Below are 24,432 nucleotides of genomic sequence, written 5' to 3'. Positions count from 1 at the left end.
TGCGGATGCGCCACATAAATGGATCAAATAAATATGTGTAATCATCGATACAGTGAAGTTTTCTGTAAAGATATGTTTATTCATCATTAATGGAAGGAGTCTCCAGTGTCAGCGCTTTGTAACAGTCAGAGGTAAAGCTGTAACTTTAAGTTTTCCAACATGGGAAAGACTTCAGGATCAAAGAGTTTTTGGTTTCATGACAGAGGAAAAAAAGAGAGGCTGGTGAGAGAAAGACTGTTTATAGCTGCTATAACATAAGTGATACAGGAACTAACTGATGCAGGATGTTACACATGTACTGTAACTATAAACTGATAAAAAGTACAGGTCTTCAATTAATGAAAAAATGACATTTATGATGTATAAGTGGAATAAAACACTTTATGTGCAGTTATTGGAAAATAATCAACCTTGGGGTAGTAACAGTAACTCTGCTTCACATCGCACCACCACATTGTTGCTAATTTTTCCATAACAGCATCACTCTGCTAGTCCCTGCTGAAACACACACTCCGTTAGAAAACAGTAGAGATGTCTAGTCTAATGTCTAATGAGGTTTATTGTGTTTCTGGTGATGTGTAATGGTAGTTTGCATTGCATTGATCCTGATGATTTTTGGTGGCTTTTCTAATGTTATTCTGATGGTAGTCATCTACACATGGTGGGATTTAATAGTGAAACCAGAAAACTCCTAATGCAAACTTTCCTAAAGTGCAGGGAAACCAATATAACCATATCTGAGGGTCCACTGCTTGATGGAAATCATTAGACATTTTCCTAATGGATGGGATTTTTTAAAATCAGGAATATCACATTGTACAAACATGCATGGTGTAGGTGATACACATTTCTGGGTCATGATGGATGCTATCAAGGGCCTGCATTAAACAGTTTTTATCCTTAAACATCATGAACGAATGAATTATAGCACTTTATTTTGAGGCATTGGTGTAGTAAGACAAAATTATAAAGACTTATAAAGCAATTATATATTCATATTGGTTAAACGTTTAAACCTGCACGCCAATAAATTGTTTTCAGATTCTGAGAATATTCATTGACTTGTGTTCTATTAACTTGCTTATACAGTATGTATATAAGTATTGTGTGTGAGACATAGCATAATATCCAATCTGTCTAATCATTATCGAGGCATGCACCCAGTAGGCCCGGCTGGTAATCCATCCCTCTTCCTGTGTATTTCCTGTTTTAGTCTGCCAAAGGAAGTGTGACTGGGGAGTAGCTGCTGCCACAGTTTCCCTTATTTGAGTACAAAGCTGGGCTCTGCCATAATGCTACAACTCATGTCCAGTTTGTTCCAAACACTAGAACATATAAAATCTATAACTATTACCCATAATGCATTAAAAGCATGCTGTATTCTAGCCCTAATGTAGAGAAATGGCAGCAAGTGGTAAGTCAGCATTCAAACACAATATTCAAGTGAGTGTGTAATGATAAATTACACATAAATTAGGCTCTTTAGGCTATTACCTACCATGCTGTACACATTGTTCAGGGCTTCAAATTCAAATTCAAATTTTATTGGTCACATACACAACCATACACAGTATGATACACAATGAAATGCTATTTTTTACTGTCTGTGACATAAGAATAAAATTTATATAAACTGGAATTTTCTTTTATACATGTAGGAAAGGAAAAATATAAAAATCTGATATGAGATACAGTGGAAGAAACAACATGACTGTGTTTTGAATAAGGTGCAGATATGTACAGTTGTTTGTGTAATATATGATGTGCAATATCAGACTGGTTGAGGGCCCAAATGGCCAGTGGGAAGAAGCTCCTCCTCATTCTCTCTGTGTTGGCCTTCAGGGAGCGGAAGCACTTCCCTGACTGCAACAGAGAGAAGAGTCCATTGTTCAGATGGCTGAGGTCCTTGACTTTCTTCCTGGCCTTGGTCCAACACCGCTTGCTGTAGATAGACTGCAGGTCAGGGAGCTCATTGCAGATGGTGTTTACAAACATTTTAAATTTGATCTATAATTGATAATCAATAACTTTCTCAGCAAGCACATTATGATAGTATTGATGACTTAAAATTCAAAACCCTTGAAATACACTCTACAATAGGTCAATATAACCCTTGTTTGCATTGTCAATTGTCGAACAATGATATTACAATTTCAGCAACAGTAAACAATTATCTTGCTTGTACAAACTCTTTTGTAATAGACTCTCAATTTCGGCCAGACCATTTCTTTAGTCTACTACCCCTTTTAGTTTACTTTGTAGAGTAAGTCAACAATGTCTTCAGTCGCTTATGTTTAGCAATTTTTGAATCAGTTTTTCTTATCTCCTTGTCCATGAACACATTTTTTTTCCGCAAGTTGATACACAGTGGATAAACAGTGTCAGTTTAACTGGTTACCTCCAAAAATGTCCACGGTCACCACAGTCTTTGGACTGAAGTCTCTGTACTCACATTTAGTCTATCCATCACAACTTCCACCACAGATGGCTGACCCAACGATTCAAAAGTCAGAATCTTTGTTCGGCAGTGTTCTCTCCTTGGATAAGAATTCACAGGTATAGAGTCGTCATCCTCACTTTCAACTGATGCTTGCTCTCCTGATACCTCTGACTGTCATGCAGGCATCCCAGGATCCTCCTCCTGGGACTCCTCTAGGGCCCCTTCTGTTATCTCCTCCTCAATCCTCGGTGGCTGTTGTTCCAAGCACTGCTCCACACTCGGCGTGAAAGGTTCTGCTTCAGGATTGAGACGAGCAGGATTCCAGCACTGACTCAAAGAGGTAGGGAACTGTAACACCAGCTCACCATTTTGAAAATCCTCACTCTCTGACACATCACTCTGAACTTTTTCCAAGCATTTTCTGTCTTTTCTCCTTGCCTTTGTCTTGGTCACTGTCATTGTCTCTGGTTGCACTGTTGCTTCTGAATTGTCCTGTGGCAAACTATCACAAGGCAGAAGAAGGTTTCAGTGTAACACTCTGATTTTTCCTCCCCCTTCAGGTATGACCTCATACACAGGACTCACTTCTCCTTTTGACGATTACATGCACTCTGTTTTCCCAATATGATCGGAGCTTCCCATGTCCTCCTCTTTCAGATAGATTTCTAACCAGCACTCGTCCACCAGGCTGAAAAGCTGCTCCATGAATTCTTCTGTCGTACCCCTGCTTACTCCTGGAGGTTTCCTTTTCAGCTGTTCTGGAGGAAATCTCATAAGCCTGACGCATCCTCGCTCGCCAATTTTCCACATACTCTGTATAATTCTCGTTCCCTTCTGTTGGCTGTAAGTTGAAAAGCAGATCGACTGGCAGACGGGGAGAACGGCCATTAAAGCAGGTAAAAAGGGGAAAAACCAGTGACCTCACTACGGGTACAGTTATAAGCATGAACCATTCTCTCCAGTGACTTTTTCCAGTCTGCCTTTTCTGTGTCTGTGAGTGTCCGCAACATGGACAGCAGTGTACTGTTAAAGCGCTCCACCTGTCCATTTCTTTGTGGGTGATAGCAGGTAGTATGAGATGCTCGCACACCACAGCACTTTTGCAGCTGGTACATCAACTGGTTCTCGAATTCCTTACCCATATCATGGTGAATCTTTTCTGGGAATCCGAAACGTAGAGCAAAATCATTAAAGATCTTGTCCACCACTGTCTTGGCTGCTTTGTTTTTAGTGGCATAGGCTTGTGCAAAACGAGTATAATGATCAATGATGACCAATATGTACTCATACCCTCCCTTGCATGTTTCTAAGTGTAAAAAGTCTATGGACACTAGCTCAAACGGTTGTGTGGTGACAACTGAAACAAGAGGAGCTCTCGTGGCCTTGTGTGGTTTCTTTCGAATTAAACATTCACATTCATTGGCAATGAAATGCTCTGTGTCACCCTGCATACGGGCCCAGTAAAACCAATCACGAATCAAATTCACTGTCCTCTCTACTCCTAAGTGTCCCATTTCTTTAACACAAGCTGATCTCTTCCAACAGCTTTCCTGTACAGTTTGCCATGATCATTGGTGTACAATTTAGGCCACTGTCTCAAAAGCATTTTCACATCTGTTGGCTCTGTTTTGAGTCTTTGCCTTGTCGGTCTCTGGTTTGCAACTTTATACTGTAGCACTCGACTCGATTACAGGATTGTTCTTCTGGATTTCTAAGATCTGATTTCATGTGAGCGGTTTGTCTGCCACAGACACAGAAGTATCACTCACCATCTGGAGAGCTTGTACTGGGGTTGTAGTAACCCATGCAAGTGGAGTGTCTTTGCCCACCAACACTCCCAGAATAGAGGCGCTGATAACTTCTTGACTCACTCCTCCTGTGCACTGCTCCATGAATTGATCAATGTTCACTGGCATCCAGGAGAGACCATCAGCATCCGCATTGCTCTTTCCAGGACGGTACTTTATGGAGAAGTTGAAATCTGCCAGCTGAGCCAACCATCTATGGCCTGTGGAGTTTAGCTTGGCTGTGAAGAGAACATAAATCAAAGGATTATTATCAGTATACACTGTAAATTGTGGAGCATGATAAAGGTAGTCTTGAAAACGGTCACAAATTGCCCATTTTAATGCTAAGAATTCTAACTTCCCTGAGTGAAGGTGGTAATTCTTTTCAGGTGTAGTTATAGTTCTGGAGGCATATCCAATCACCACCAATTTCCTGTTCTGCCTCTGGTACAACACAGCTCCCAGCCCCTCTTGTGATGCGTCACAGTGCAGAATGAACGGTTGGGTCAGATCTGGATAGCCCAATATTGGTGGGGTGGTCAGTTTGTCAATAAGAAAGTTCAATGTCTCTTGATGGCTTTGAGTCCACTGTATCGGTATGTTTGATGGAAGACCACCTTTGCGTCATCCACTGATACCTTTTCCTCTTACTCTTTTCTCCACAGGTGATGCTTCCTCAGGAAGTGAAGACAATAGCTGGTAAAGGGGTTTCGCCAGTCTGGAAGAATCAGGTATATATGCCCGGTAGTATGAGATGAATCCAAGCAGCTTCCTCAAATCACCAACAGTGGCAGGAATTCGATCTTTCAAGGCCTGCACGGGAGCCACTTCAGCAGGATCCATGGTATATCCCTCTCCTGACACTAAGCGTCCAAGGAATCTCACCTTCCTCTTAAAGATCTCACATTTACGAGAACTGAGCTTTACACCATGCTGCTGATATCTCTGTAACACAGCTCGTAAGTGATTGACATGGTCTTCAAAACTAGAGCTACGGACTAGATTATCATCTAGGTAGGGTAGACAAACAACATCCCTAAGATCTGCCAGACACTCCTCCATGATCCGTTGAAATTCGGCTGGTGCCGAACTGAGGCCGAAGGATATCCGCACCCAATGGTATAAACCCCACGGGGTTACGAAGGCAGTCAAGGGTCTACTCTCCTTGTTCAGGAACCCCTGGTGATATGCTTTTCCCTGATCCAATACTGAAAACCAGAAACTAACGATTAAAGAGTCCAGCATGTCCTGAATTCTTGGAATTGGGTGTCAATCAGGTACTGATTTTCTGTTCAATTCCCTATAATCACAGCACAGTCTCAATGTCCCATCTTTCTTTCTTACACAGACCATTGGTGAAGCATAGGGTGACCTTGACTTGTCACTCCACCCCCGGTTCAGTAAGTCTTGTAAGTACTCTTTCACTTATTGATGTAATGGTTTTGGGACCTACACATATGTCTTTTTCACAGGAGTGGTGTCGTGAAGTGTAATGTGCAGGTTCAATGAAGGAATACAGCCAACATCATCTTCATCAAATGCGAATGCATGACATTCCTCCCTTAACAGCCGTCTCACAATCTCCTTGTGTGTTCCACTCAGGTGATCCAAGGAGACTGGAGGTTTCTCTTTCATTGAATCACCTTTATTCATAGTCTCCTCTTTTTTTATGTTGTCAGCGTTGTCTGGGTCTTTGCGGTCAGTGGAATCATCCCTGTTTGTCTGTTCTGTAGCCACAGGTAAGGCAGATTTTATGACTTGAAGCTGACCCAGGACTATTCTACGATCTAAGGTAACAGCATAGTTATTGGTATTAGCAATCGGCACTGGTACAACTGCAAATCTGTTAGTGGGAACAGTAACTAATCCTTCTTCAACAGCGACCCCTTCTAGCAGTGAAGGCTTTTTGTTTGGAACTAAGAGTAGACTCTGACCTTTAAACTGAGACCCTGCATTGATTTTAACCAATACCGTCGTGACTTGGTTAGCAGTTAAATGAATTTGTCTTCTTCCTGTCTGCACAATACCTGCTTCACTTCCAGAATCTATGGACTGAATTAGCCTGAGCACCAACTTCGCTGTCTTAAAGGGCACAGAAAAAGCTCTACTTATTTCACAGATGGTATCTCTCTCTGACTTGGGGCCCCTCTTTTGACTAAGAACTGCTTCAATTACATTGAACCCAATGATAGGCTGTTCGGCTACATATGGGTCAGTCGATACTAACATTGGAACCAGGAGCGGTGAGATAGCACTTGAGTCGTGGCCAAAACTAAACTCAGCTTCAATCCAGCCCAGGAATGTTATGACAGTCTGGTTTACAGCTAACTCAACCAGGGTACTGGACTCCAGCAGCTCGTGGAGAGGTATCACCATTCAATGAGGTATGTTTTCTTTCCTCCATTCCTCATTGATAACACTTGCCTGTGCACCCGTGTCCCACAACACTTCCACAGGGACTCCGTCTAGCAAACAATGAACCATACACTTTCTGCCAGTGAGGTTTATAAGTTTCGGATTTTGATAAAGAGGAGTGTCATTGATGTTTGTCAAACCATCCTGCTTCCTAGTCTGCTTCAAGCAATCGTGGGGGGACTCTATCTCATGGGCTACTGAGGGTCCCGACGCAGTAGCCCTCTCCCATTTCCCTGCTGTTCTCTGGGTCATCAACAACCTCTGGATAGGTGTCCTTCCTGTCCACAACGAAAACAGTGGTTGCACTGCTCACCGGCTCGAGCTTTCTGACAGGCCCTACATCCTCGAAGTCTGTTGGTGTTTACAGGTATTACTCGTTCTGTTCTGCCCTGCGCCTTAGCTGTCTCCATTGTCTCATTCACCATCCTTTTCATTGCTAGGACCTCTGCTCTTAGCCTTTCAATTAGTTGGCTCGTGCTTGAGTCTGCCTCCTTCTGCTTGACTTGACTCCTTTTGCTGATGGTGGCTGAGTCAGCTTTAACTGCAGGTGCTCTGTCATTGCTCTTGGGATCCATGCAGCCTCGAGAATGTAGCTGAGACTCCAATGGACATATGTTGGTTTGTATTTCACTCAATCTTGGTGACTTACTCATTACATTCTTACTCATTACATTCTGCGAGAAAGCAGAAGCGCGGCAAGAGGGCTAGGCTAAAAACAAACCCTAGCCGGCCAGCTCTCCCGTCCATCCTGCTCTCCAATGTCTGCTCCCTGGATAATAAACTGGACTACATCCGACTCCAGCAAGCTACGCGGCGTGAGTTTAGAGACTGCTGCGTCTTTGTTTTCACGGAGACGTGGCTAAGCGACAGAGTTCCGGACGCCGCCATTCAGCTAGACGGGCTAGCCTCGTTTCGTGCCGACAGAAACCTTTTTATTTACCACGGGAATTCTGTTTTCATAAACGGTGTCTACATTCCCCCCAGCGCTAATGCTAATGCTAAGGAGGCGCTCTGTGAACTGTATGGGGCTATTAGCGAGCTGCAGAATTCACACCCTGACAGACTGTTTATTGTTGCCGGAGATTTCAACCATGCAAATCTCAAGTCAGTGCTCCCTAAATTCCATCAGCATGTGGACTTTGCAACGAGAGGGGAAAACGTGCTGGACCTTGTTTACACAAACATCCCCGGCGCGTACTGGGCGGAGCCCCGCCCCCACCTCGGCTACTCAGACCACATCTCTGTTATGCTAATGCCAGCATACAGACCGCTAGTCAGACGCTCCAAACCGGTTCTGAAGCAGGTGAAAACCTGGCCAGCAGGAGCCATCTCTGCTCTTCAGGACTGTTTTGAACACACTGACTGGCACATGTTCAGGGAAGCGGCAACTGACGGCGACTTCACTGACTTGGAGGAATACGCGACATCAGTGACCAGCTATATTAGCAAGTGCATTGATGACGTCACCGCCTCCAAGACCATCACCTCACGCTCCAACCAGAAGTCGTGGATGACTGCAGAGGTGCATGCGCTACTGAGGACTCGAGACTCCGCCTTCAGAGCAGGCGATAAGGTGGCCCTAAGAACAGCAAGGGCCAAACTGTCCCGGGCCATCAGAGAGGCGAAGCGTGCACACGCCCAGAGAATCCACGACCACTTCAAGACCAGCAGAGACACCCAGCGCATGTGGCAAGGCATCCAGAACATCACCAACTACAGGTCATCACCATCTGCCTGTGACAGTGATGCCTCCCTCCCAGATGCGCTGAACGACTTCTACGCTCGGTTCGAGGCACAGAACGGCGTGACGGCGAGGAAGATCACCCCTTCTCCCAATGACCAGGTGCTGCGTCTAACCACGGCTGACGTGAGGAAGACTCTACACAGAGTCAACCCACGGAAGGCTGCTGGACCAGACAACATTCCTGGCAGGGTGCTCAGGGGATGTGCAGACCAGTTGGCAGATGTTTTCACGGACATGTTCAACACCTCTCTGTGCAGCACCGTTGTCCCGACCTGCTTCAAGGCCACCACCATCGTCCCCGTGCCAAAGAAGTCTTCAGTGTCCTGCCTCAATGACTACCGTCCCGTTGCACTTACACCCATCATCATGAAGTGCTTCGAGAGGCTCGTCATGAGGCATGTCACGACCCTGCTGCCTCCCTCACTGGACCCCCTGCAATTCGCTTACCGCCCCAACCGCTCAACAGATGATGCCATCACCACCACCCTCCATCTGGCCCTCACCCACCTGGACAATAAAGACACTTATGTTAGAATGCTGTTCATAGACTTCAGTTCAGCATTCAACACAATCATTCCTCAGCACTTGATCGGAAAGCTGAACCTGCTGGGCCTGAACACGTCCCTCTGCAACTGGATCCTGGACTTCCTGACTGGGAGACCTCAGTCAGTCCGGATCGGGAACAGCATCTCCAACACCACCACACTGAGCACTGGGGCCCCACAGGGCTGTGTGCTCAGTCCACTGCTGTTCACTCTGCCGACTCACGACTGTGTAGCAATGCACAGCTCGAATCATATCATCAAGTTCGCCGATGACACGACCGTGGTGGGTCTCATCAGCAAAAACGACGAGTCAGCATACAGAGAGGAGGTGCAGCGGCTAACGGACTGGTGCAGAGCCAACAACCTGTCTCTGAATGTGCACAAAACTAAAGAGACGGTTGTTGACTTCAGAAGAGCACAGAATGACCACTCTCCGCTGAACATCGACGGCTCCTCCGTGGAGATCGTCAAGAGCACCAAGTTTCTTGGTGTTCACCTGGCGGAGAACCTCACCTGGTCGCTCAACACCAGCTCCATAACAAAGAAAGCCCAGCAGCGCCTGTACTTTCTGCGAAGGCTGAGGAAAGAACATCTTCCACCCTCCATCCTCACCACGTTCTACAGAGGGACTATCGAGAGCATCCTGAGCAGCTGCATCACTGCCTGGTTTGGGAATTGCACTGTTTCAGATCGCAAGACCCTGCAGCGGATAGCGAGGACAGCTGAGAAGATCATCGGGGTCTCTCTTCCCTCCATCACGGACATTTACACCTCTCGCTGCATCCGCAAAGCCACCAGCATTGTGGATGATCCCACACACCCCTCACACACACTCTTCACACTCCTGCCGTCTGGTAAACGGTACCGAAGCATTCGGGCCCTCACAACCAGACTGTGCAACAGTTTCTTCCCTCATGCCATCAGACTCCTAAATACCTAAATACTAATACCTAGGAACACACACACACACACATACATATACACACACACACATACATATACACACACAACTGAACTGGTCCAAAGGAACTCACGCATACATACATACATATATATACACACAACGGAACATCCTCTATGCACATGCACTGCACATGTTTTGCACATGTCTTATTATTGCTGCTACTTCTATGTTTACACTGTTTACACTACCTCAGCTGTAATATTTGTACTACTGTCACTTTATCACTTTCAACAGGACTGTGTACTGGTCGGCGTCGTAGTTATGTACTGTCTGTTTTGTCTTGTGCTGTCTGTACATGTTTGCACTTGTGCACTTTACGTTTAATTTATGTAATTTATGTAGTCCCCGTAGTTCTGTGTTGTTCTGTGTTGTCTTATGTGGCACCTTGGTCCTGGAGAAACGTTGTTTCGTTTCACTGTGTACTTGTATATGGCTGAAATGACAATAAACTCCACTTGACTTGACTTGACTTGACTTGACTTGACTTGACGGCTTCAATGATTTCTGTCTCTGAATGACCTTTTCTCCGTCCGGACTCAATTTGGTTCATGAGGCTTGTGTAAGGACAGTTTCTCTCGCTGTCCTGCTTCATCAATTTGTCCAGAGATCCGAAACTCTCTCCTTAAAGTCACCTCTTAACGCGGTGGAGAAGCAGAGCTCGGAGAGAGTCCCTTTTCTGCTATCCCAACCAACGTGTTGTGTAAATGCTGTTGAGCAAAAGTGTAATCGTTGAATCTGTTGTATGAATACAAAGTGGTCATTTGATCTTTTTGTGAGTTAAACAGTAAAACCGTGTAGGGAGACGGGGGCCTATTCATTTGGGTTTTACCCTCTTTCTGTTTTTCTCTTGTTTTTACATTAGTCAGGGAGAGAGGTAAGACAACTGTCTTTTATTTGCTTTTCTTTTGGTAGGTAATTTATATTGTTTAAACTCTTTAGGAAGATCTTGCTTTGTTTATTATTTTGGCACTGCCCTCTCCTGACAATTTGATTGTTTTATGTTTATCGATCTTTATCTTACTTAATTGGCTTTGCTAAGCCGGCAATAAAACCACTTCATTTGAGGATATTCCGTGTTTGGGTGGTGTTAATTAAGTGTTGTGGGTGTAAACTTGAGCTGAGATAGGAGAAAAGGAGATTTCTCCACGCTTGCTGTAATTTTTCGTTGGCTAATTTTTTTTTTAGAGCCACATCTTTATTTATTTTTTTTTTTACTTCCTCCCTAACCCCTAGACTAAGGAGGGAACGTAACACTGTGAACACACACCCGGAGCAGTGGGCAGCCTTTTTTTTTTTTTTTTTTGCTTAGTGGAAGAAATTGAAAAAGATGCATTTATTTAACATTGTCCAATCTCCAACAAGCATACCATGGAAAGTCAGAATGGCTGAAAGTGGCCAAATAATACACCAGTTCCCCTTGTGTATATTCATTTTTACCAAGTTTTTAAAAAGGCTGTCTCCAGACATGCACTGAGATCACATCCGTCCCTGCAGGACAAGAACCAGAAGGTCACTGTGGAGATGTGAAAGGAGAACCATATCTCCACCACTCTTCAGTAAAAAGTACAAAATGGCTTACTTGGAGTTTTCCAAAGTACTATCAAGCCATTAGAAATATAAAATTCTGATGGTCAGATGACATGAAGCTTGAACCATATGTTACCAGGTATCACTCCTCACCTGGTCTGTTCCTTCCCTACAGTGAAACATGGTGGTGGGAGCATCATGCTGCAGGGATGTTTTTCAGCAGCAGAAACTGGGATGCTTGTTGATGGGAAAAAAATAATGGATCAAAATGCAGGGAAAAAGTAGAGGCTAAAGTGAATGTTACACTCCAAGTCAAAAGCACTTTGGGTTATACATCAACCTATGAGTCTGTGAGTATAGATCTAAGTTGTTTGATATATTTGATGTTTTCTGTTCAAGTCAGTAATAAAAGTGTAAAGTTTAGGCTCCATCCTGCTGTTACACACCCAGCTGAATGGTGTCTGCGTGATTCAGTCGAATCAAATGTGCAGAGCAATTGAAAATGAAATTATTGAGAAGTATAACACATCAAACACACACTAACACTCCCTGTATACACAGTGACCTACACTGACACAAACACACATGTTTACAGTTTTTCTTAATTGCTTAAACACATTTCTTGAAACTATGCCTCGTATTCTCAAAACAGTAAACACAAATCCATAACGTCTCACCCAATTCCCCAAACATCCTATTTTCAGGTCAAAATGAAGCTCTACACCCAAAACCATTCACTCTTGCTGAAAAACCAAACTTTGCCCTCAGGCATCACACACAAGCCCTCAAAAACACACACACTACAACAAAGTCTTACACACTGGTGCAATAAATTCAAAACAATATTTCCAAAACTGGTAAGTTATGTTGCTTGTGGTTCCCTCCCTCAAAAGCCTTTTCACATGATGAACACAAAAGACACAACCAATGTATACATTGGCACATTTTTATTCATTCATGTACTACACAGGACAACACAAAAAATAAAAAAATAAAAAAATAAATAAATAAATAAATAAATATTCCGCCTCAGCATCCCGTCTTTGGTCCGGGTCAGGCCAGAGAATCTCGTCCACATCACAGGCTGTATTGGCCCTAGCCAGGCAGCGGGGGTAAAATCCTCTTGCATCCCTGATCCACCCCGGCATGCATCTACTGATATGTCTAGGCAGGCTTCTTCCATGGCCTGGAGGAGATGAACATGGATATGAGCCAGGCTGCTCTGGCTGTGCTGGTTCCCTGTGGTCCAGCTGGAACATATGCTCTCTTAGACCGTCAAGGAAAGCAAGGAGGAGCATAGTGTTATAGGATCCTAGAATGGCATGGTGGTAGAGTACTGCTCATTGGCTGATGGCTGCGCACATAGTGACATTCCCTCCATGCTGACCAGGGACATTCACAATAGCCCGATGGCCAATTATGTTCCTTCTCCTCCTCCTCCTCTCCCTCCTCGACCTATTCCTTCATTTCTCTGTGGATAAATTGTTCCAAAACTCAATGAACTGATTCGGGCCCTTTTATCTATCTATTGAAGGATCTGATTCTGTTCAATTTTGACTCTTAGTGTTTTCACCTGGGGAATTGTGTGCTAATTGAGCTCAAGCTGTGCTGACTTGAGTGAACAGTATTGAATGCAAGCGCTTTCAAAATGACCACATGGTGTTTACGCAATAAGAAATTAAGGGATTTGTGTGTAGAGTTCTGCAGTGACAGCTCAACAAATCTGACTAGTGTCAAAACAGGGGAGTAGTGTTTAGAGTTTAGGGAACTGGGTGTGCTTTTTGATAAATGGCGTTATGGTTTTGAAATTTTAGTTTAAAATCCTGTTTTAGCAATCTTCAGGAAGGATGTGTTCATGAGTCAGACTTGATAGGCAAAAATAAGAATGGCGCAATCTTTCTAAAAGAAATAAATACACATAATGAACTTTTGTGATATTTGTGCTTATATTGTGATATTTGTGTTAGTAATAGTCCTGAACTGAACAGAAAAACTGTTATTTATGTCTAGGGTTCATGTTTTTTCTAGACTGAATTGATACATATTTTATTCAAATACAAAAACAATATATTAATTACACACAGAATTGGTCCTGCATCAAGAAGATGGAATACTTGGAAACAGCTTATTACTTTTAATTACTTAGTTTATAAAAGTAACTTTTTGAGTCAATATTTTTCTTCCCTGATGGCTACAAGGTAGAAAAAAAACTTTTACTTTTTCTTGTTCTTTTTTTAACCTCCAGGTCACTAGCGTGCTTTCTGAGACATAACAGCTTCACACTTGTGTCCAGGTCCAGATTTAAAAAAAAAACAAACTAAAAAACATTTTTTTAGCTTGTGTCTAGATTTATATATTACAGTTTTTCTCGATTCCTAACACACAGTTCATGAAACAATTCACTATTTTCTCACAACTATAAACACAATCTCAAAACTACACATCAACTTGCACAAACCTCAAACTTCCAGGTCAAAATCAATTATTTACATCAAAAACATATTCTCTTTTGTCAGAATCAAACTTTGGTCTCAGATAACACACAAACCTGACAAATACGCAGATTGCTTTCCTGCCTAGAGAACACTAGTGTGATAAATTCAAAACACTGTTACAAAAAACTCTTTTTGCAAGTCAATGTCTATTACAGGATACAACATACAGATGCAGATACAGCGAAATTCAACAATAAACTTTAAGAAAAGTTCATTTTCATTACACCACTGTAAAGAGATCTTGCAGTAGGTGAATTCATTCATTCATTCATTCAGCATCCTCTGCTAAATTGCATTACATTATTGATAATGGCCTTATTTGCCATATAGTAGAGCAGTTTCTTACAGTAGTCTTCTGACAAAAGACTTTCTCTACCTCCCCTAAACAGTCATCTCTCAGTTCTGCAAAAATATAGTACATGTAAGAAGCACTTGGCTACAAATCAGTTCAACAGTTACGAGTTTGCGGGTGTACAACATGTGCTACAGTATTTACTGTACATAGAATAGTGAAAGTTATCTTATCTGAAGTACTTCTACTGTTCTGTCATTATACTGTAACTGTAAGGGTTTTTTGTCTCCCAGCACTAGGATTCATTTTCCAAAGCACATAATCTATGCTCCTATTTATATTATCCTGATATTCTGACTGGTGTGTCATCAGTTTTGCTACTTGATGTTCACACATGGATAAATGTGTGCTATTTGTATATGTATATATAAACTTCTTAATTCAAAAAGACTTAATATCTTTTGTCATTGTGCATCTAAAGTGAATGATCAGTGTTATTTTGGTATCACTGAAATACCATTATATTTTTTATTAATGTTTTGAATCAGTTTTTATTTTTATATTTTCCATTTTCATTTAAAGTTTTATTAGTTTTGTTGTGTGTTTTTGTTAGTCTTTTTTGTTTATATATATATATATATATTCAATTCAATTCAATTCATTTTTATTTGTTTAGCGCTTTTTACAAAGGTCATTGTCTCAAAGCAGCTTTACACAAACAAAAGTAAAGTGAAGTGTGTGTGTGTGTGACGTCTCTGATGAGCAAGCAGGGCGACGGTGGCAAGGAAAAACTCCCTGAGATGGTGATAGGAAGAAACCTTGAGAGGAACCAGGCTCAACAGAGAACCCATCCTCATATGGGTTTACACTGTAGTGTGCGTGTGTGTGAGTACAATGTGTGTTGGTGTAGTCCATGGAAAACAGCTGAAGCGTTTTCGTGGCAGTGTGAAGCATTGCCGGTGGACAGGTCCAGAGTGAAGGGGGGGAGGTCTGGATTACCAGCAGCTCAGGAGTGATGCTCATCTGGTCCAGAGCGTAGTGGGGTCTGGATCACCGGCAGCTCAGGAGTGTAGCTCGGCAGAAGGAGAAGGAAAGTGGTTAGGTACACTCACAGTCACCGTGTGGAGATAAAACTCAACATCCACGAGTCCCCCAGATCTACTCCTTTGATAAAAACACTAGTCGCTAAATGCTAGGTTAAATAAATAAGTCTTCAACCTCGACTTAAACACTGAGACCGTGTCTGCTTCACGTACATTAACTGGGAGGCTATTCCATAATTTTGGGGCTTGGTAAGAGAAAGCTCTGCCCCCTGCCGTGGTTTTGGCAATGCGTGGTACTGATAGACAGCCTGCATCCTTAGAGCGAAGTAGGCGCGGCGGAACGTAAGGTACTAACATATCGCTTAAATACTGCGGAGCGAGACCGTTTAATGCTTTATAGGTTAGGAGTAATATTTTAAAATCGATGCGGAATCTTACTGGGAGCCAGTGTAATGTAGATAAGACTGGCGTGATATGCTCATACTTCCTAGTCCTAGTCAGGACCCTCGCTGCTGCGTTCTGAACTATCTGAAGCTTATTTATGCATCTAGACGAACATCCAGATAGTAAAGCATTACAGTAATCTAATCTGGACGTGATAAATGCATGGACTAGTTTTTCAGCATCACTTAGCGAAAGTATATTTCTAATCTTAGCGATATTTCTGAGGTGGAAAAATGCTAACCTGCTTACATTATCTACATGCGCCTCAAATGAGAGATTAGAGTCTATAATCACACCGAGATCTTTTACTGTTAGACTACTTGAAACAGAGAGACCATCTAAAGTAACAGTGTGATCTCTAAACTTACTTCTAGCGACTTGTGGTCCCAGTACCAGAACCTCTGTTTTTTCTGGGTTTAGCAGGAGAAAGTTGCTTAGCATCCAGTCTCTTATGTCTATCGCACATGCCTCAACTTTCTTTAACTGGCTATTCTCATCTGGCCTAGCTGAGACGTATAACTGTGTGTCATCAGCATAACAATGGAAGCTAATATTATGTTTACGGATTATGTTACCTAAAGGGAGCATGTATAACGTGAAAAGCAGTGGGCCTAAGACTGAACCCTGCGGAACGCCATATTCTACTCGATAACGTGCTGAGTGGTCACCGTTTAAATCTACAAACTGATAACGATCGGTTAAATAAGATCTAAACCAGTCGAGGGCTGAGCCCTTAATTCCTATGACCTTTTCTAGTCTGTGAAGCAGGATATTATGGTCGATAGTGTCGAACGCTGCGCTAAGGTCGAGTAAAATTAATAGACTAATGCAACCCCCATCAGAGGCTAATAGCAAGTCATTGACTACTTTAACTAATGCTGTCTCTGTGCTGTGGTGGGGCCTGAAACCTGACTGATAAGTTCATAGATATTATTACTTTGTAGATATGTAGATATGTAGATATATATATATATATATATATATATATATATATATATATATATATATATATATATAAACAAAAAAGACTAACAAAAACACAGTTTTCTATATATATATATATATATATATATATATATATATATATATATATATATATATATATATATATATATATATATATAAATGTATGTGTGTGTGTGTGTGTAGCAGAAGGACAGTAGAAGGACAGAGTGCACTGAGATCACATCTGACCTGCAGGACCAGAACCAGAATGTCACTGTGGAGATGTGAAAGGAGAACCATATCAGGAAGGGTGTGTTCATGAGTCAGACTTGATAAGCAAAAATAAGAATGGCGCAATCTTTCTAAAAGAAATAAATACACATAATGAACTTTTGTGATATTTGTGTTTATATTGTGATATTTGTGTTAGTAATAGTCCTGAACTGAACAGTAAAACTATTATTTATGTCTAGGGTTCATGTTTTTTCTAGATTGAATTGATACATATTTTATTCAAATACAAAAACAATATATTAATTACACACTGAATTGGTCTTTTAATTCTTGTCACTTTTTTGTGTCGGGATTTTATATTAGTAAAAATGATTTCATGAGAAAATGTTTGAGTGAAGCACTGAAAGATTATTGGCAGAAGTTGTGGTTGTTATTTATGGGCAAGTTAACTAAAGGATTATCAACTAATCAAAGTAATAAACGGAGTAATCATAAATATAATCACTAGATTAATCAACTAATCATAAAAATAATCAATAGATTAATTGATCAGTTAGTTAGAGGCCTAAAAAGACATTACAGAGTGCAATTTCTGTTAGAATACAACTTCCTGTACAGCTGTTTTGTGGAAAGCACAATACAAACACGTGAAATGTGAACTGAATTAACACTCCGTGGGCTGAATGTCATCTGTCGAGGTGTGTAAGTGGACAGAGATGTCTGCGCATTTGCTGTGTCTCTGGGCACATGAGCGTTTACAGAGTTTGAATTATTCTTCATGGAAATCACACCATTGTTCTGAAAGCTTTGTGCAGATGAGCATTTATGAGAGTCTACAGTCATTAATGTCAGAGATTTGTTTTTACTGAAAATGAAGTATACTACTTGTAAAAATTGTAAAAACGTAAAAATTTGCAAATGCATTATAGATTTTTTTGTATATGTTTTTATTGAGATTTTTGTTTTTGCATACATATACTCTTTAAGCTTAAGCATTTTAAGCATTTTAAGCAGCTGTTAATTTCAGAAGCACATATGAGAGTCTTTATTTATAATTTGTAGGTTAGTAAGACCTCATAGTACAATCACAATCAAATTTGCAAAGTCATGCTTTAGCTATAATGATACCACACATTGTAAACCAACTATCATCCACATGATGTGCAACAGTAATTCCAGTTGCCTTCATAGTCTGTGTAGCACCACAGGTAATCTTCCCCATGGTAGCCACACGTGTGATTAGACCTGCAGGTTTGGCCATTCACAGCTGAGTAGCAGTCATCAGAAGTACAGCATTTGTCATAATTGCCTTCACCATCCGTGTAGCACCACATATATCCTGATCCATATTTGGCACAGGCATGGTCAGTGCGGCAGTACTTCCCGTTTCTAGCTTTACTTCTCCACAGCGGAGGGCTGCAGTAGTCCCAGCTGCCAGAGATGGTCTTACACCAGTAGTAGTCTTCACCGTATCTGGCACATGGGTGATCATCCAAGCACTTCTGTCCATTAAAAGTGACGAGTGAGTAGTGGGCTGAGCACTCAATCTGGGTCTGGCCTGAGTAACACCTATAGGAATTGAGATTCTCCTCGTACAGGCAGGGAGTGGAGCAGCAGGACTTGGTTTCACCTTTTGTTTCACATTGACAGCTGTATCTAGAGTCAGAGAAGCTCGAGCAGGGCGATCCATCAGCTGCAGTCTTCTGCTTCTCTTGGACCAGCAGGCATTCGACAGCATCCGACACCCCTGATATGTTACTTTTTCTGAGATCGTTCCTTACTAGTGGTTTCACACGAGTTAGAAGACAAGTGCTTCCAGAAGAAACCTTCAGATCCTTTACTACATCGTGGTAAGTGCTCATGCTGTCAAAGGCTAATTTTATCGTCATCTCACTCACCTTGAATTTCTTTTCAGGTATGATGTCACTGCTGACAGCCCTTCTCAATGTGAGATAAATGTTTTGCATGTCTGAGCTCATTTGGACTCCTGGGTTCACTGGTAGATTGCTTAATGTCTGAAATTTGGCCTTAACCTCATCTAATTTATTATTGTCACCAAAACACTCATCCACAAAAATGCTAATTTCTGCGCGCTGACGATAGAGATTTTTTATGTGTGTGTTCAGGTTTGAGACGCTCATCAGGCTTATGCTGCCTTCCGGCCTGTTTTCCCCCATATAGCCGAAGGAGAAAGACTTTTTGTTATCAGAGAGGTGCTCATAGCAGACGGCTGTCCAGATGTGAGAGGGCACCGTCACCCTTTCAGGCTCTTCAGAGATTTCACGTTGTGGTATCCGTAGGTTCGCACTGGGTACTGTACCTGTGACAATGTAGGCTGTAGCAGCACCACCGTCACTTGCAAGCTTGTCTTTTAAAAAACTCCTCAAAGTTTTCTCCCACTTTCCCCATTGGTTACGGTTGAAGCAGGCATCCATAGGTGCTGCATTGGTCAGCGTGAACGTAGCCATACGGCCTTCATTGCATTGGAAGCTGTTGGGGTTCAGGTGTCCGCGATCATATCCCGTTTCACTGTAGTCGTTGCTGATGGCTTGACTTCCTTTATAAGCGTTTTTATTAGATTGAGTCTCATGGACCATATAGTATAGAGTTTGTTGTTCAGGTTTGGAAAGCTACAGAAGAAATATTATGTTAGATGGTTAGTTTGATGTTTCATTATTTTTATTTTTTAACGTTGTTATTTTATTTATTTACTTTATTTTATTTTAGTTATTTATTTATTTTTTGTAACACTAAGTAAGATAACACTACAACAAAGTTTCATTAGTTAACTACATTAGTAACATGAACTAATAATGAACTGCACTTCTACCGTGTTTATTAATGTCATTTCAACATTTACTAATACATTATTAACATTAAAAGTTATGAACAAACAATGAACATCTGTATTTTGTTAACTAACATTAACAAAGATTAACAAATACCATATCAAATGTATTGTTCTTACGTTGTTATAGTACAGTATAAGAACGTTCCATAAAGCATCATCAGTCTAATGTATTTTATATATTATTTGGAATGACAAAACAGAATGGAATGCAGAGCTTAAACTGCAAATGAAAGTCTTTTGTTAGACAGTGAAGCACATGGTTACCTGTGGCTCTAAATGCCAGGTGCTTGGCCTTCCACTGTCGGTGAAGCATTTAGAGTCAAATCTGTAGGCGCTGTAGAGAGGAATCTTGTGATAAACCGAGTACAGAGTAGCGTAATAAGGGCCTAACTTTTCTGCATACTGACAGATTTTCTTGGCATTCTGGTCCATTCCCCCCGGTTCTGTTTTCTTGTAGAAAAAGTCTTTACACTCCTGTCTAAAGTCATGAACTACTTTTGCTTGAGCACTGAATGCTCTCAGCACAATACAGATGAGCAGAGCCGGAACAAACATGTTGTCAAGCTACTCTTGTGTTACAGAGCAGAGACACCAGAAGTGCAGCGACTTTAAATACACAGTCAGAATCAGAGATGCTGTTGTGGGTGTGACTGAAATTAACAAATGAGAAGAAAGGAGAAATATGATGGCAACTTCACTTCATCATGTGTATGGGACTCATTTTTAGATGACTGACGTCTAAAAAAGTAAGTTGTGCTCTTACTGCAAGCAGAGCTGTCAGTACGGCAAGCCTAGTGATCAGTGTACAAATTATGCAGAGGGTCGACTATTTTAAAGGAATTAAAGTTTTATAAAGGATTTTTTATAAAGTACTTCTACATTACTCAGTGTTTACGGTCTCTGTCAACAGTTACAGTAACAGAGTTTTGTCTTGCTTTAAAGCAAATTGTAATATTGCGCCACTATTTACCTCAGAAATGTTGAATGTCTGAAATCGAATTTTTAACAAACCAAAAAGTTTTATTTTAATTTTATTTCTATGATAAAGTGATCTATCTCTGTCTGCCATTCTGTCTGCCGTTCTACATTCTATCTATCTATCTATCTATCTATCTATCTATCTATCTATCTATCTATCTATCTCCGTCTGCCATTCTGTCTGTTGTTCTACATTCTATCTAACAATCTATCTATCTATCTATCTATCTATCTATCTATCTTCGTCTGCCATTCTGTCTGTTGTTCTACATTCTCTCTATCTATCTATCTATCTATCTAATTATCTATCTATCTATCTATCTATCTATCTATCTCTGTCTGCCATTCTGTCTGTTGTTCTACATTCTATCTAACAATCTATCTATCTATCTATCTATCTATCTCCGTCTGCCATTCTGTCTGTTGTTCTACATTCTATCTATCTATCTATCTATCTATCTATGTCTGCCATTCTGTCTGTCATTCTACATTCTATCTATCTGTCTTGATGGAGATTAACAATGTGGAGCCCCCTGCTGTTTAAATGTCAGAGGTGTCAAGTAGGTTGTGGTTATGTTGAATGATCCTCATGTAGCTCCAGTGACCAGCCACTGACGTGATATAATGAATAGACCACAAAGACAAAAGTTTTCAAAATCTGAAAAAAAAAAAAAAAAAAAGGAATCGATGTTATCACCTCTGATTATTTAATATCACTCCATCACCTCCATGATGTTGGCACTGTGTCCTGTTGCCATATTTCTTCAGCTGGCCTCTGAGTAACCCCACACCCTCATTTGTTTATCATCACCTCTTGTGGACAGAGAACAGACGCTCAGTCAGAGCAGAATTCACATCAGTGCTGTTTCCCGGTTATCTCTTCACTGCCACAGCGACAGAATTTTGTCACAAAACCAGACCACCTACAGTTTTCCCATTTCTCCAGCATTCAAACTGCCAAAGCACTGATGTGGTTTTAAACTCATTCTGTCCTCTTTACATTTGAACAAATGTCTAGGATAATGGCCAAATGGCTTATTTTTAGACTTGCGCTTTATTCTACTGAGATCTTATATGCAAAATGAGTTCAAAGTACTGAACATGCAGAGCTTAAAGACTTTTTGTGTGGATAAATGTCTCTATCTCTTTCAGTGTGCCATCCCTTTGCATAAGAGCATATTCGAAGATATTTTTGTCTTCAGAGGCACATTTACATCCTTCCTTCCTTTCTTTTAGTTGCATCTATGTGATCAAAGACACAGAACAATGCAGAAAAGCATGACACAACTGCTAACCGGACTGTTTGCATGTGGACTGGAAAATGAGAAGAGTGATTCTGTCTAGTCTGGTTTGCAGATCCACAGCGTCATGGTTCTCTACATTTTTTATTAAACGTCTAACATTAACTTCAACTGTCTTGAGAGGATCAAGAGAGACCTTGGGGATAAATAATAAACATGATGATAAGGTCTGCTGTCTGTCTGTCTCTATTAGCAAGCTGTGCAGACCAAACAGATTTACACCAAATACTGATAATGAAGGAGCTTTACTTTCTACTGGAAGGAATAATCCCTTTATGGGATTAAAAATAGGCAAATTCTTTCTTTTATGAAAATTACTCATTTTTCTTTGTCATTTACAGAGAGAACTGCAACAATGAACCCTACTATGGAGAAACAACGATCAGAAAAAAATTATCCATGGCATGAGTATCAGGGAAAAAGAGGTGATTAAAGAATAATGTTTTAGAATAATTTTTTTTTCAAATATTACATTGAAAAACTACAGAAAATAAAACAAATCCACACACTTAGAACCACACCACACACCTTTTAGGTACTGTACAAATATATACCATTTAGGTACTAATATGTACACTTTCGGTACTAATATGCACCTTTAGGGGTAAATAAGGTACAAAAATGCACCTTTTGAGAAGGTACTGCCCCGGTGACAGCTTTTGTACCTTTTCTTCTTAGAGGGTAGAGTGTTTTCTTATATAGTACTGTAGGTGCATAACTAACATTTTTGATTATATGGGCTCTAAGGCTTGATGTTAGTTGTTTGACTTGCACTTGGTGCTGCAGACTGAAGCTTTGGTCTCTATTATGGTTATGCATTCATTGGTTCTGGGAAAGATGCCTGTCGCCCCATACTGTGAATGTTTACTGTCAGTATCAGCATATTTCACTGGTGCAATATGCTAGACTGCAATCTAATCTTTTTTCCAGGCTGAAATATAATAGATAGAAGCACTTCTAAAATCTCACCGCATGGATTTTTATGTCATGACATCCATATCACTCATTTTAGATCACGGATATCACTGTCTTTGAACCTTTTGCAGATTATTAGCTGATTATGGCTGTCTCCATGCTACTGAATCCTTTGTCAATGCAATAAGATCAGACTCTGACTGAAAGTCCGGGTAAACTCTGGGTCTTCCTGTTTGGCTGAACAATGGCAGACGGGGGAAGTGCTTCAGAAACCTGTTTGAATACAGTCATTATTTTTTGAAGTTTGTTCGCTTACAGAAGCTTTCACTTCATCAAAATTGATCTCAAGATAGCGATAAGTTAGGTGCACATGAATATGGGTTAGCTTAGGGAGCCCTCTAGGGGTAAATCAAGACAGCGTACGCAAGAAAGAGACATTGCTACAGCTGTTACACCTGTTTTTGTTGAATGACTGCTCTGTTGTGGCTAACACTGATGGAGTGCACCTGAAGTGTAAGTAAAACGGCATCAATCTCTCTTCCTTTGGTGGCCTTAAAAGCCCTTGTAAAATGAAGTCGGAATGCATCCTGCCCTGTCAGATCCTCACTGTTTGTTCCTCACATACAGAGAAAATAACTTGAAATGACTCAATTAAGTGAAAATGACTCACTGAAAGAAGAAAATTGCAGACTGAACTACACATGAGTTATGAATATACTTAGCGTTTAGCACAATCCAAAACATTTTGTTTACCAGTGTTATTTGTTGTTATGTTAATGAAAACTATTACATTTGTTAATTGAAATGAAGCTGAAATAAAATAAAATATAAATATTAAATGAAATTAAAAATGTTGCCCTGGAAAGTAACTAAAATAAAATAAGTTCAAGTACTAAAACTGAAAACTGAAATAAAAAATAAGAATAAAATAACAAAAACACATGAAAGCTATTCGAATCTGATTTGAAATTGATCAATCTGATTGATCGGAAAACAATCAAGTATTTCTGCTGTAATGTTTTGAAATGGTTTATGTACGTTAGAATAATTCAGAATATGCAGTCTAAGAAGGACATGGGTGTTATAGAGGAATCTACTGTATAGTTATGCATAATGTGTACTGACCATTTGCCCCCTGACACCTCTGTCCAGTTCATATTGCTCAGAAATGGGCAATTTAGGGGTCAAAGTGGAGTCGTATCCGGCATGGACCACCCATCCGTATGCACAAAATCCATTCAAGTCAACATATGTTTGAAAGAAGACCCCAATAAGCATGTGTGATAAATGACCATAAAAAGAGTCATAAAATGGGCTAAAAAAAAAAAGCAAGCGCTTTGCTGTCCTGTTGAAAGAAGGATTTTTTTGTTGCTGACCTTTTCCAGCGTAGGAATCAGTTTAAATGGCTCTTGTACACAAAGAATGACTTTTAGCTGAGAGAGAACCTTACGTTTTGAGATTCCCCTGTGTGTGGGAGAGCAAAGGATGAGCCAGGCTATTAGACTTCATCGA

The 24,432-nt window shown here is 40.9% G+C and overlaps 1 protein-coding gene and 1 long non-coding RNA gene across 2 annotated transcripts; both read right to left on the bottom strand.

Annotated features, from left to right (window-relative positions):
• Positions 1-1,511: 1,511 nt before the first annotated feature.
• On the bottom strand, positions 1,512-2,963 carry LOC113543842 (uncharacterized). The gene is made up of 2 exons (XR_003404448.3): positions 2,399-2,963; positions 1,512-1,942 (listed from the first exon to the last, which is right to left on the bottom strand). It is a non-coding gene; the product is annotated as an uncharacterized LOC113543842 (long non-coding RNA).
• Positions 2,964-17,800: 14,837 nt separating this feature from the next.
• Positions 17,801-20,323, bottom strand: si:ch211-165i18.2 (uncharacterized protein LOC100149646 homolog). Its single transcript, XM_026942159.3, has 2 exons — positions 19,991-20,323; positions 17,801-19,505 (listed from the first exon to the last, which is right to left on the bottom strand). Exons 1-2 carry the CDS (start codon positions 20,279-20,281, stop codon positions 18,024-18,026), a joined length of 1,773 nt encoding a protein of 590 aa, XP_026797960.2. The 5' UTR covers positions 20,282-20,323; the 3' UTR covers positions 17,801-18,023.
• Between the last annotated feature and the right edge of the window lie 4,109 nt (positions 20,324-24,432).

This window comes from Pangasianodon hypophthalmus, chromosome 29 (assembly GCF_027358585.1).
Source record: "Pangasianodon hypophthalmus isolate fPanHyp1 chromosome 29, fPanHyp1.pri, whole genome shotgun sequence".
Classification (NCBI taxonomy): domain Eukaryota; kingdom Metazoa; phylum Chordata; class Actinopteri; order Siluriformes; family Pangasiidae; genus Pangasianodon; species Pangasianodon hypophthalmus.
Note: the sequence above shows the minus strand (reverse complement) of the source record. Positions and strands in the feature narration are given on the sequence as shown.

Excerpts from the sequence above, each read along its gene's own strand:
- si:ch211-165i18.2 (XM_026942159.3), bottom strand. The coding sequence starts at position 20,281 with ATGTTTGTTCCGGCTCTGCTCATCTGTATTGTGCTGAGAGCATTCAGT. Across the intron at positions 19,506-19,990 it reads CCTGGCATTTAGAGCCACAG|CTTTCCAAACCTGAACAACA; the intron begins GTAACCATGTGC and ends TTTCTTCTGTAG.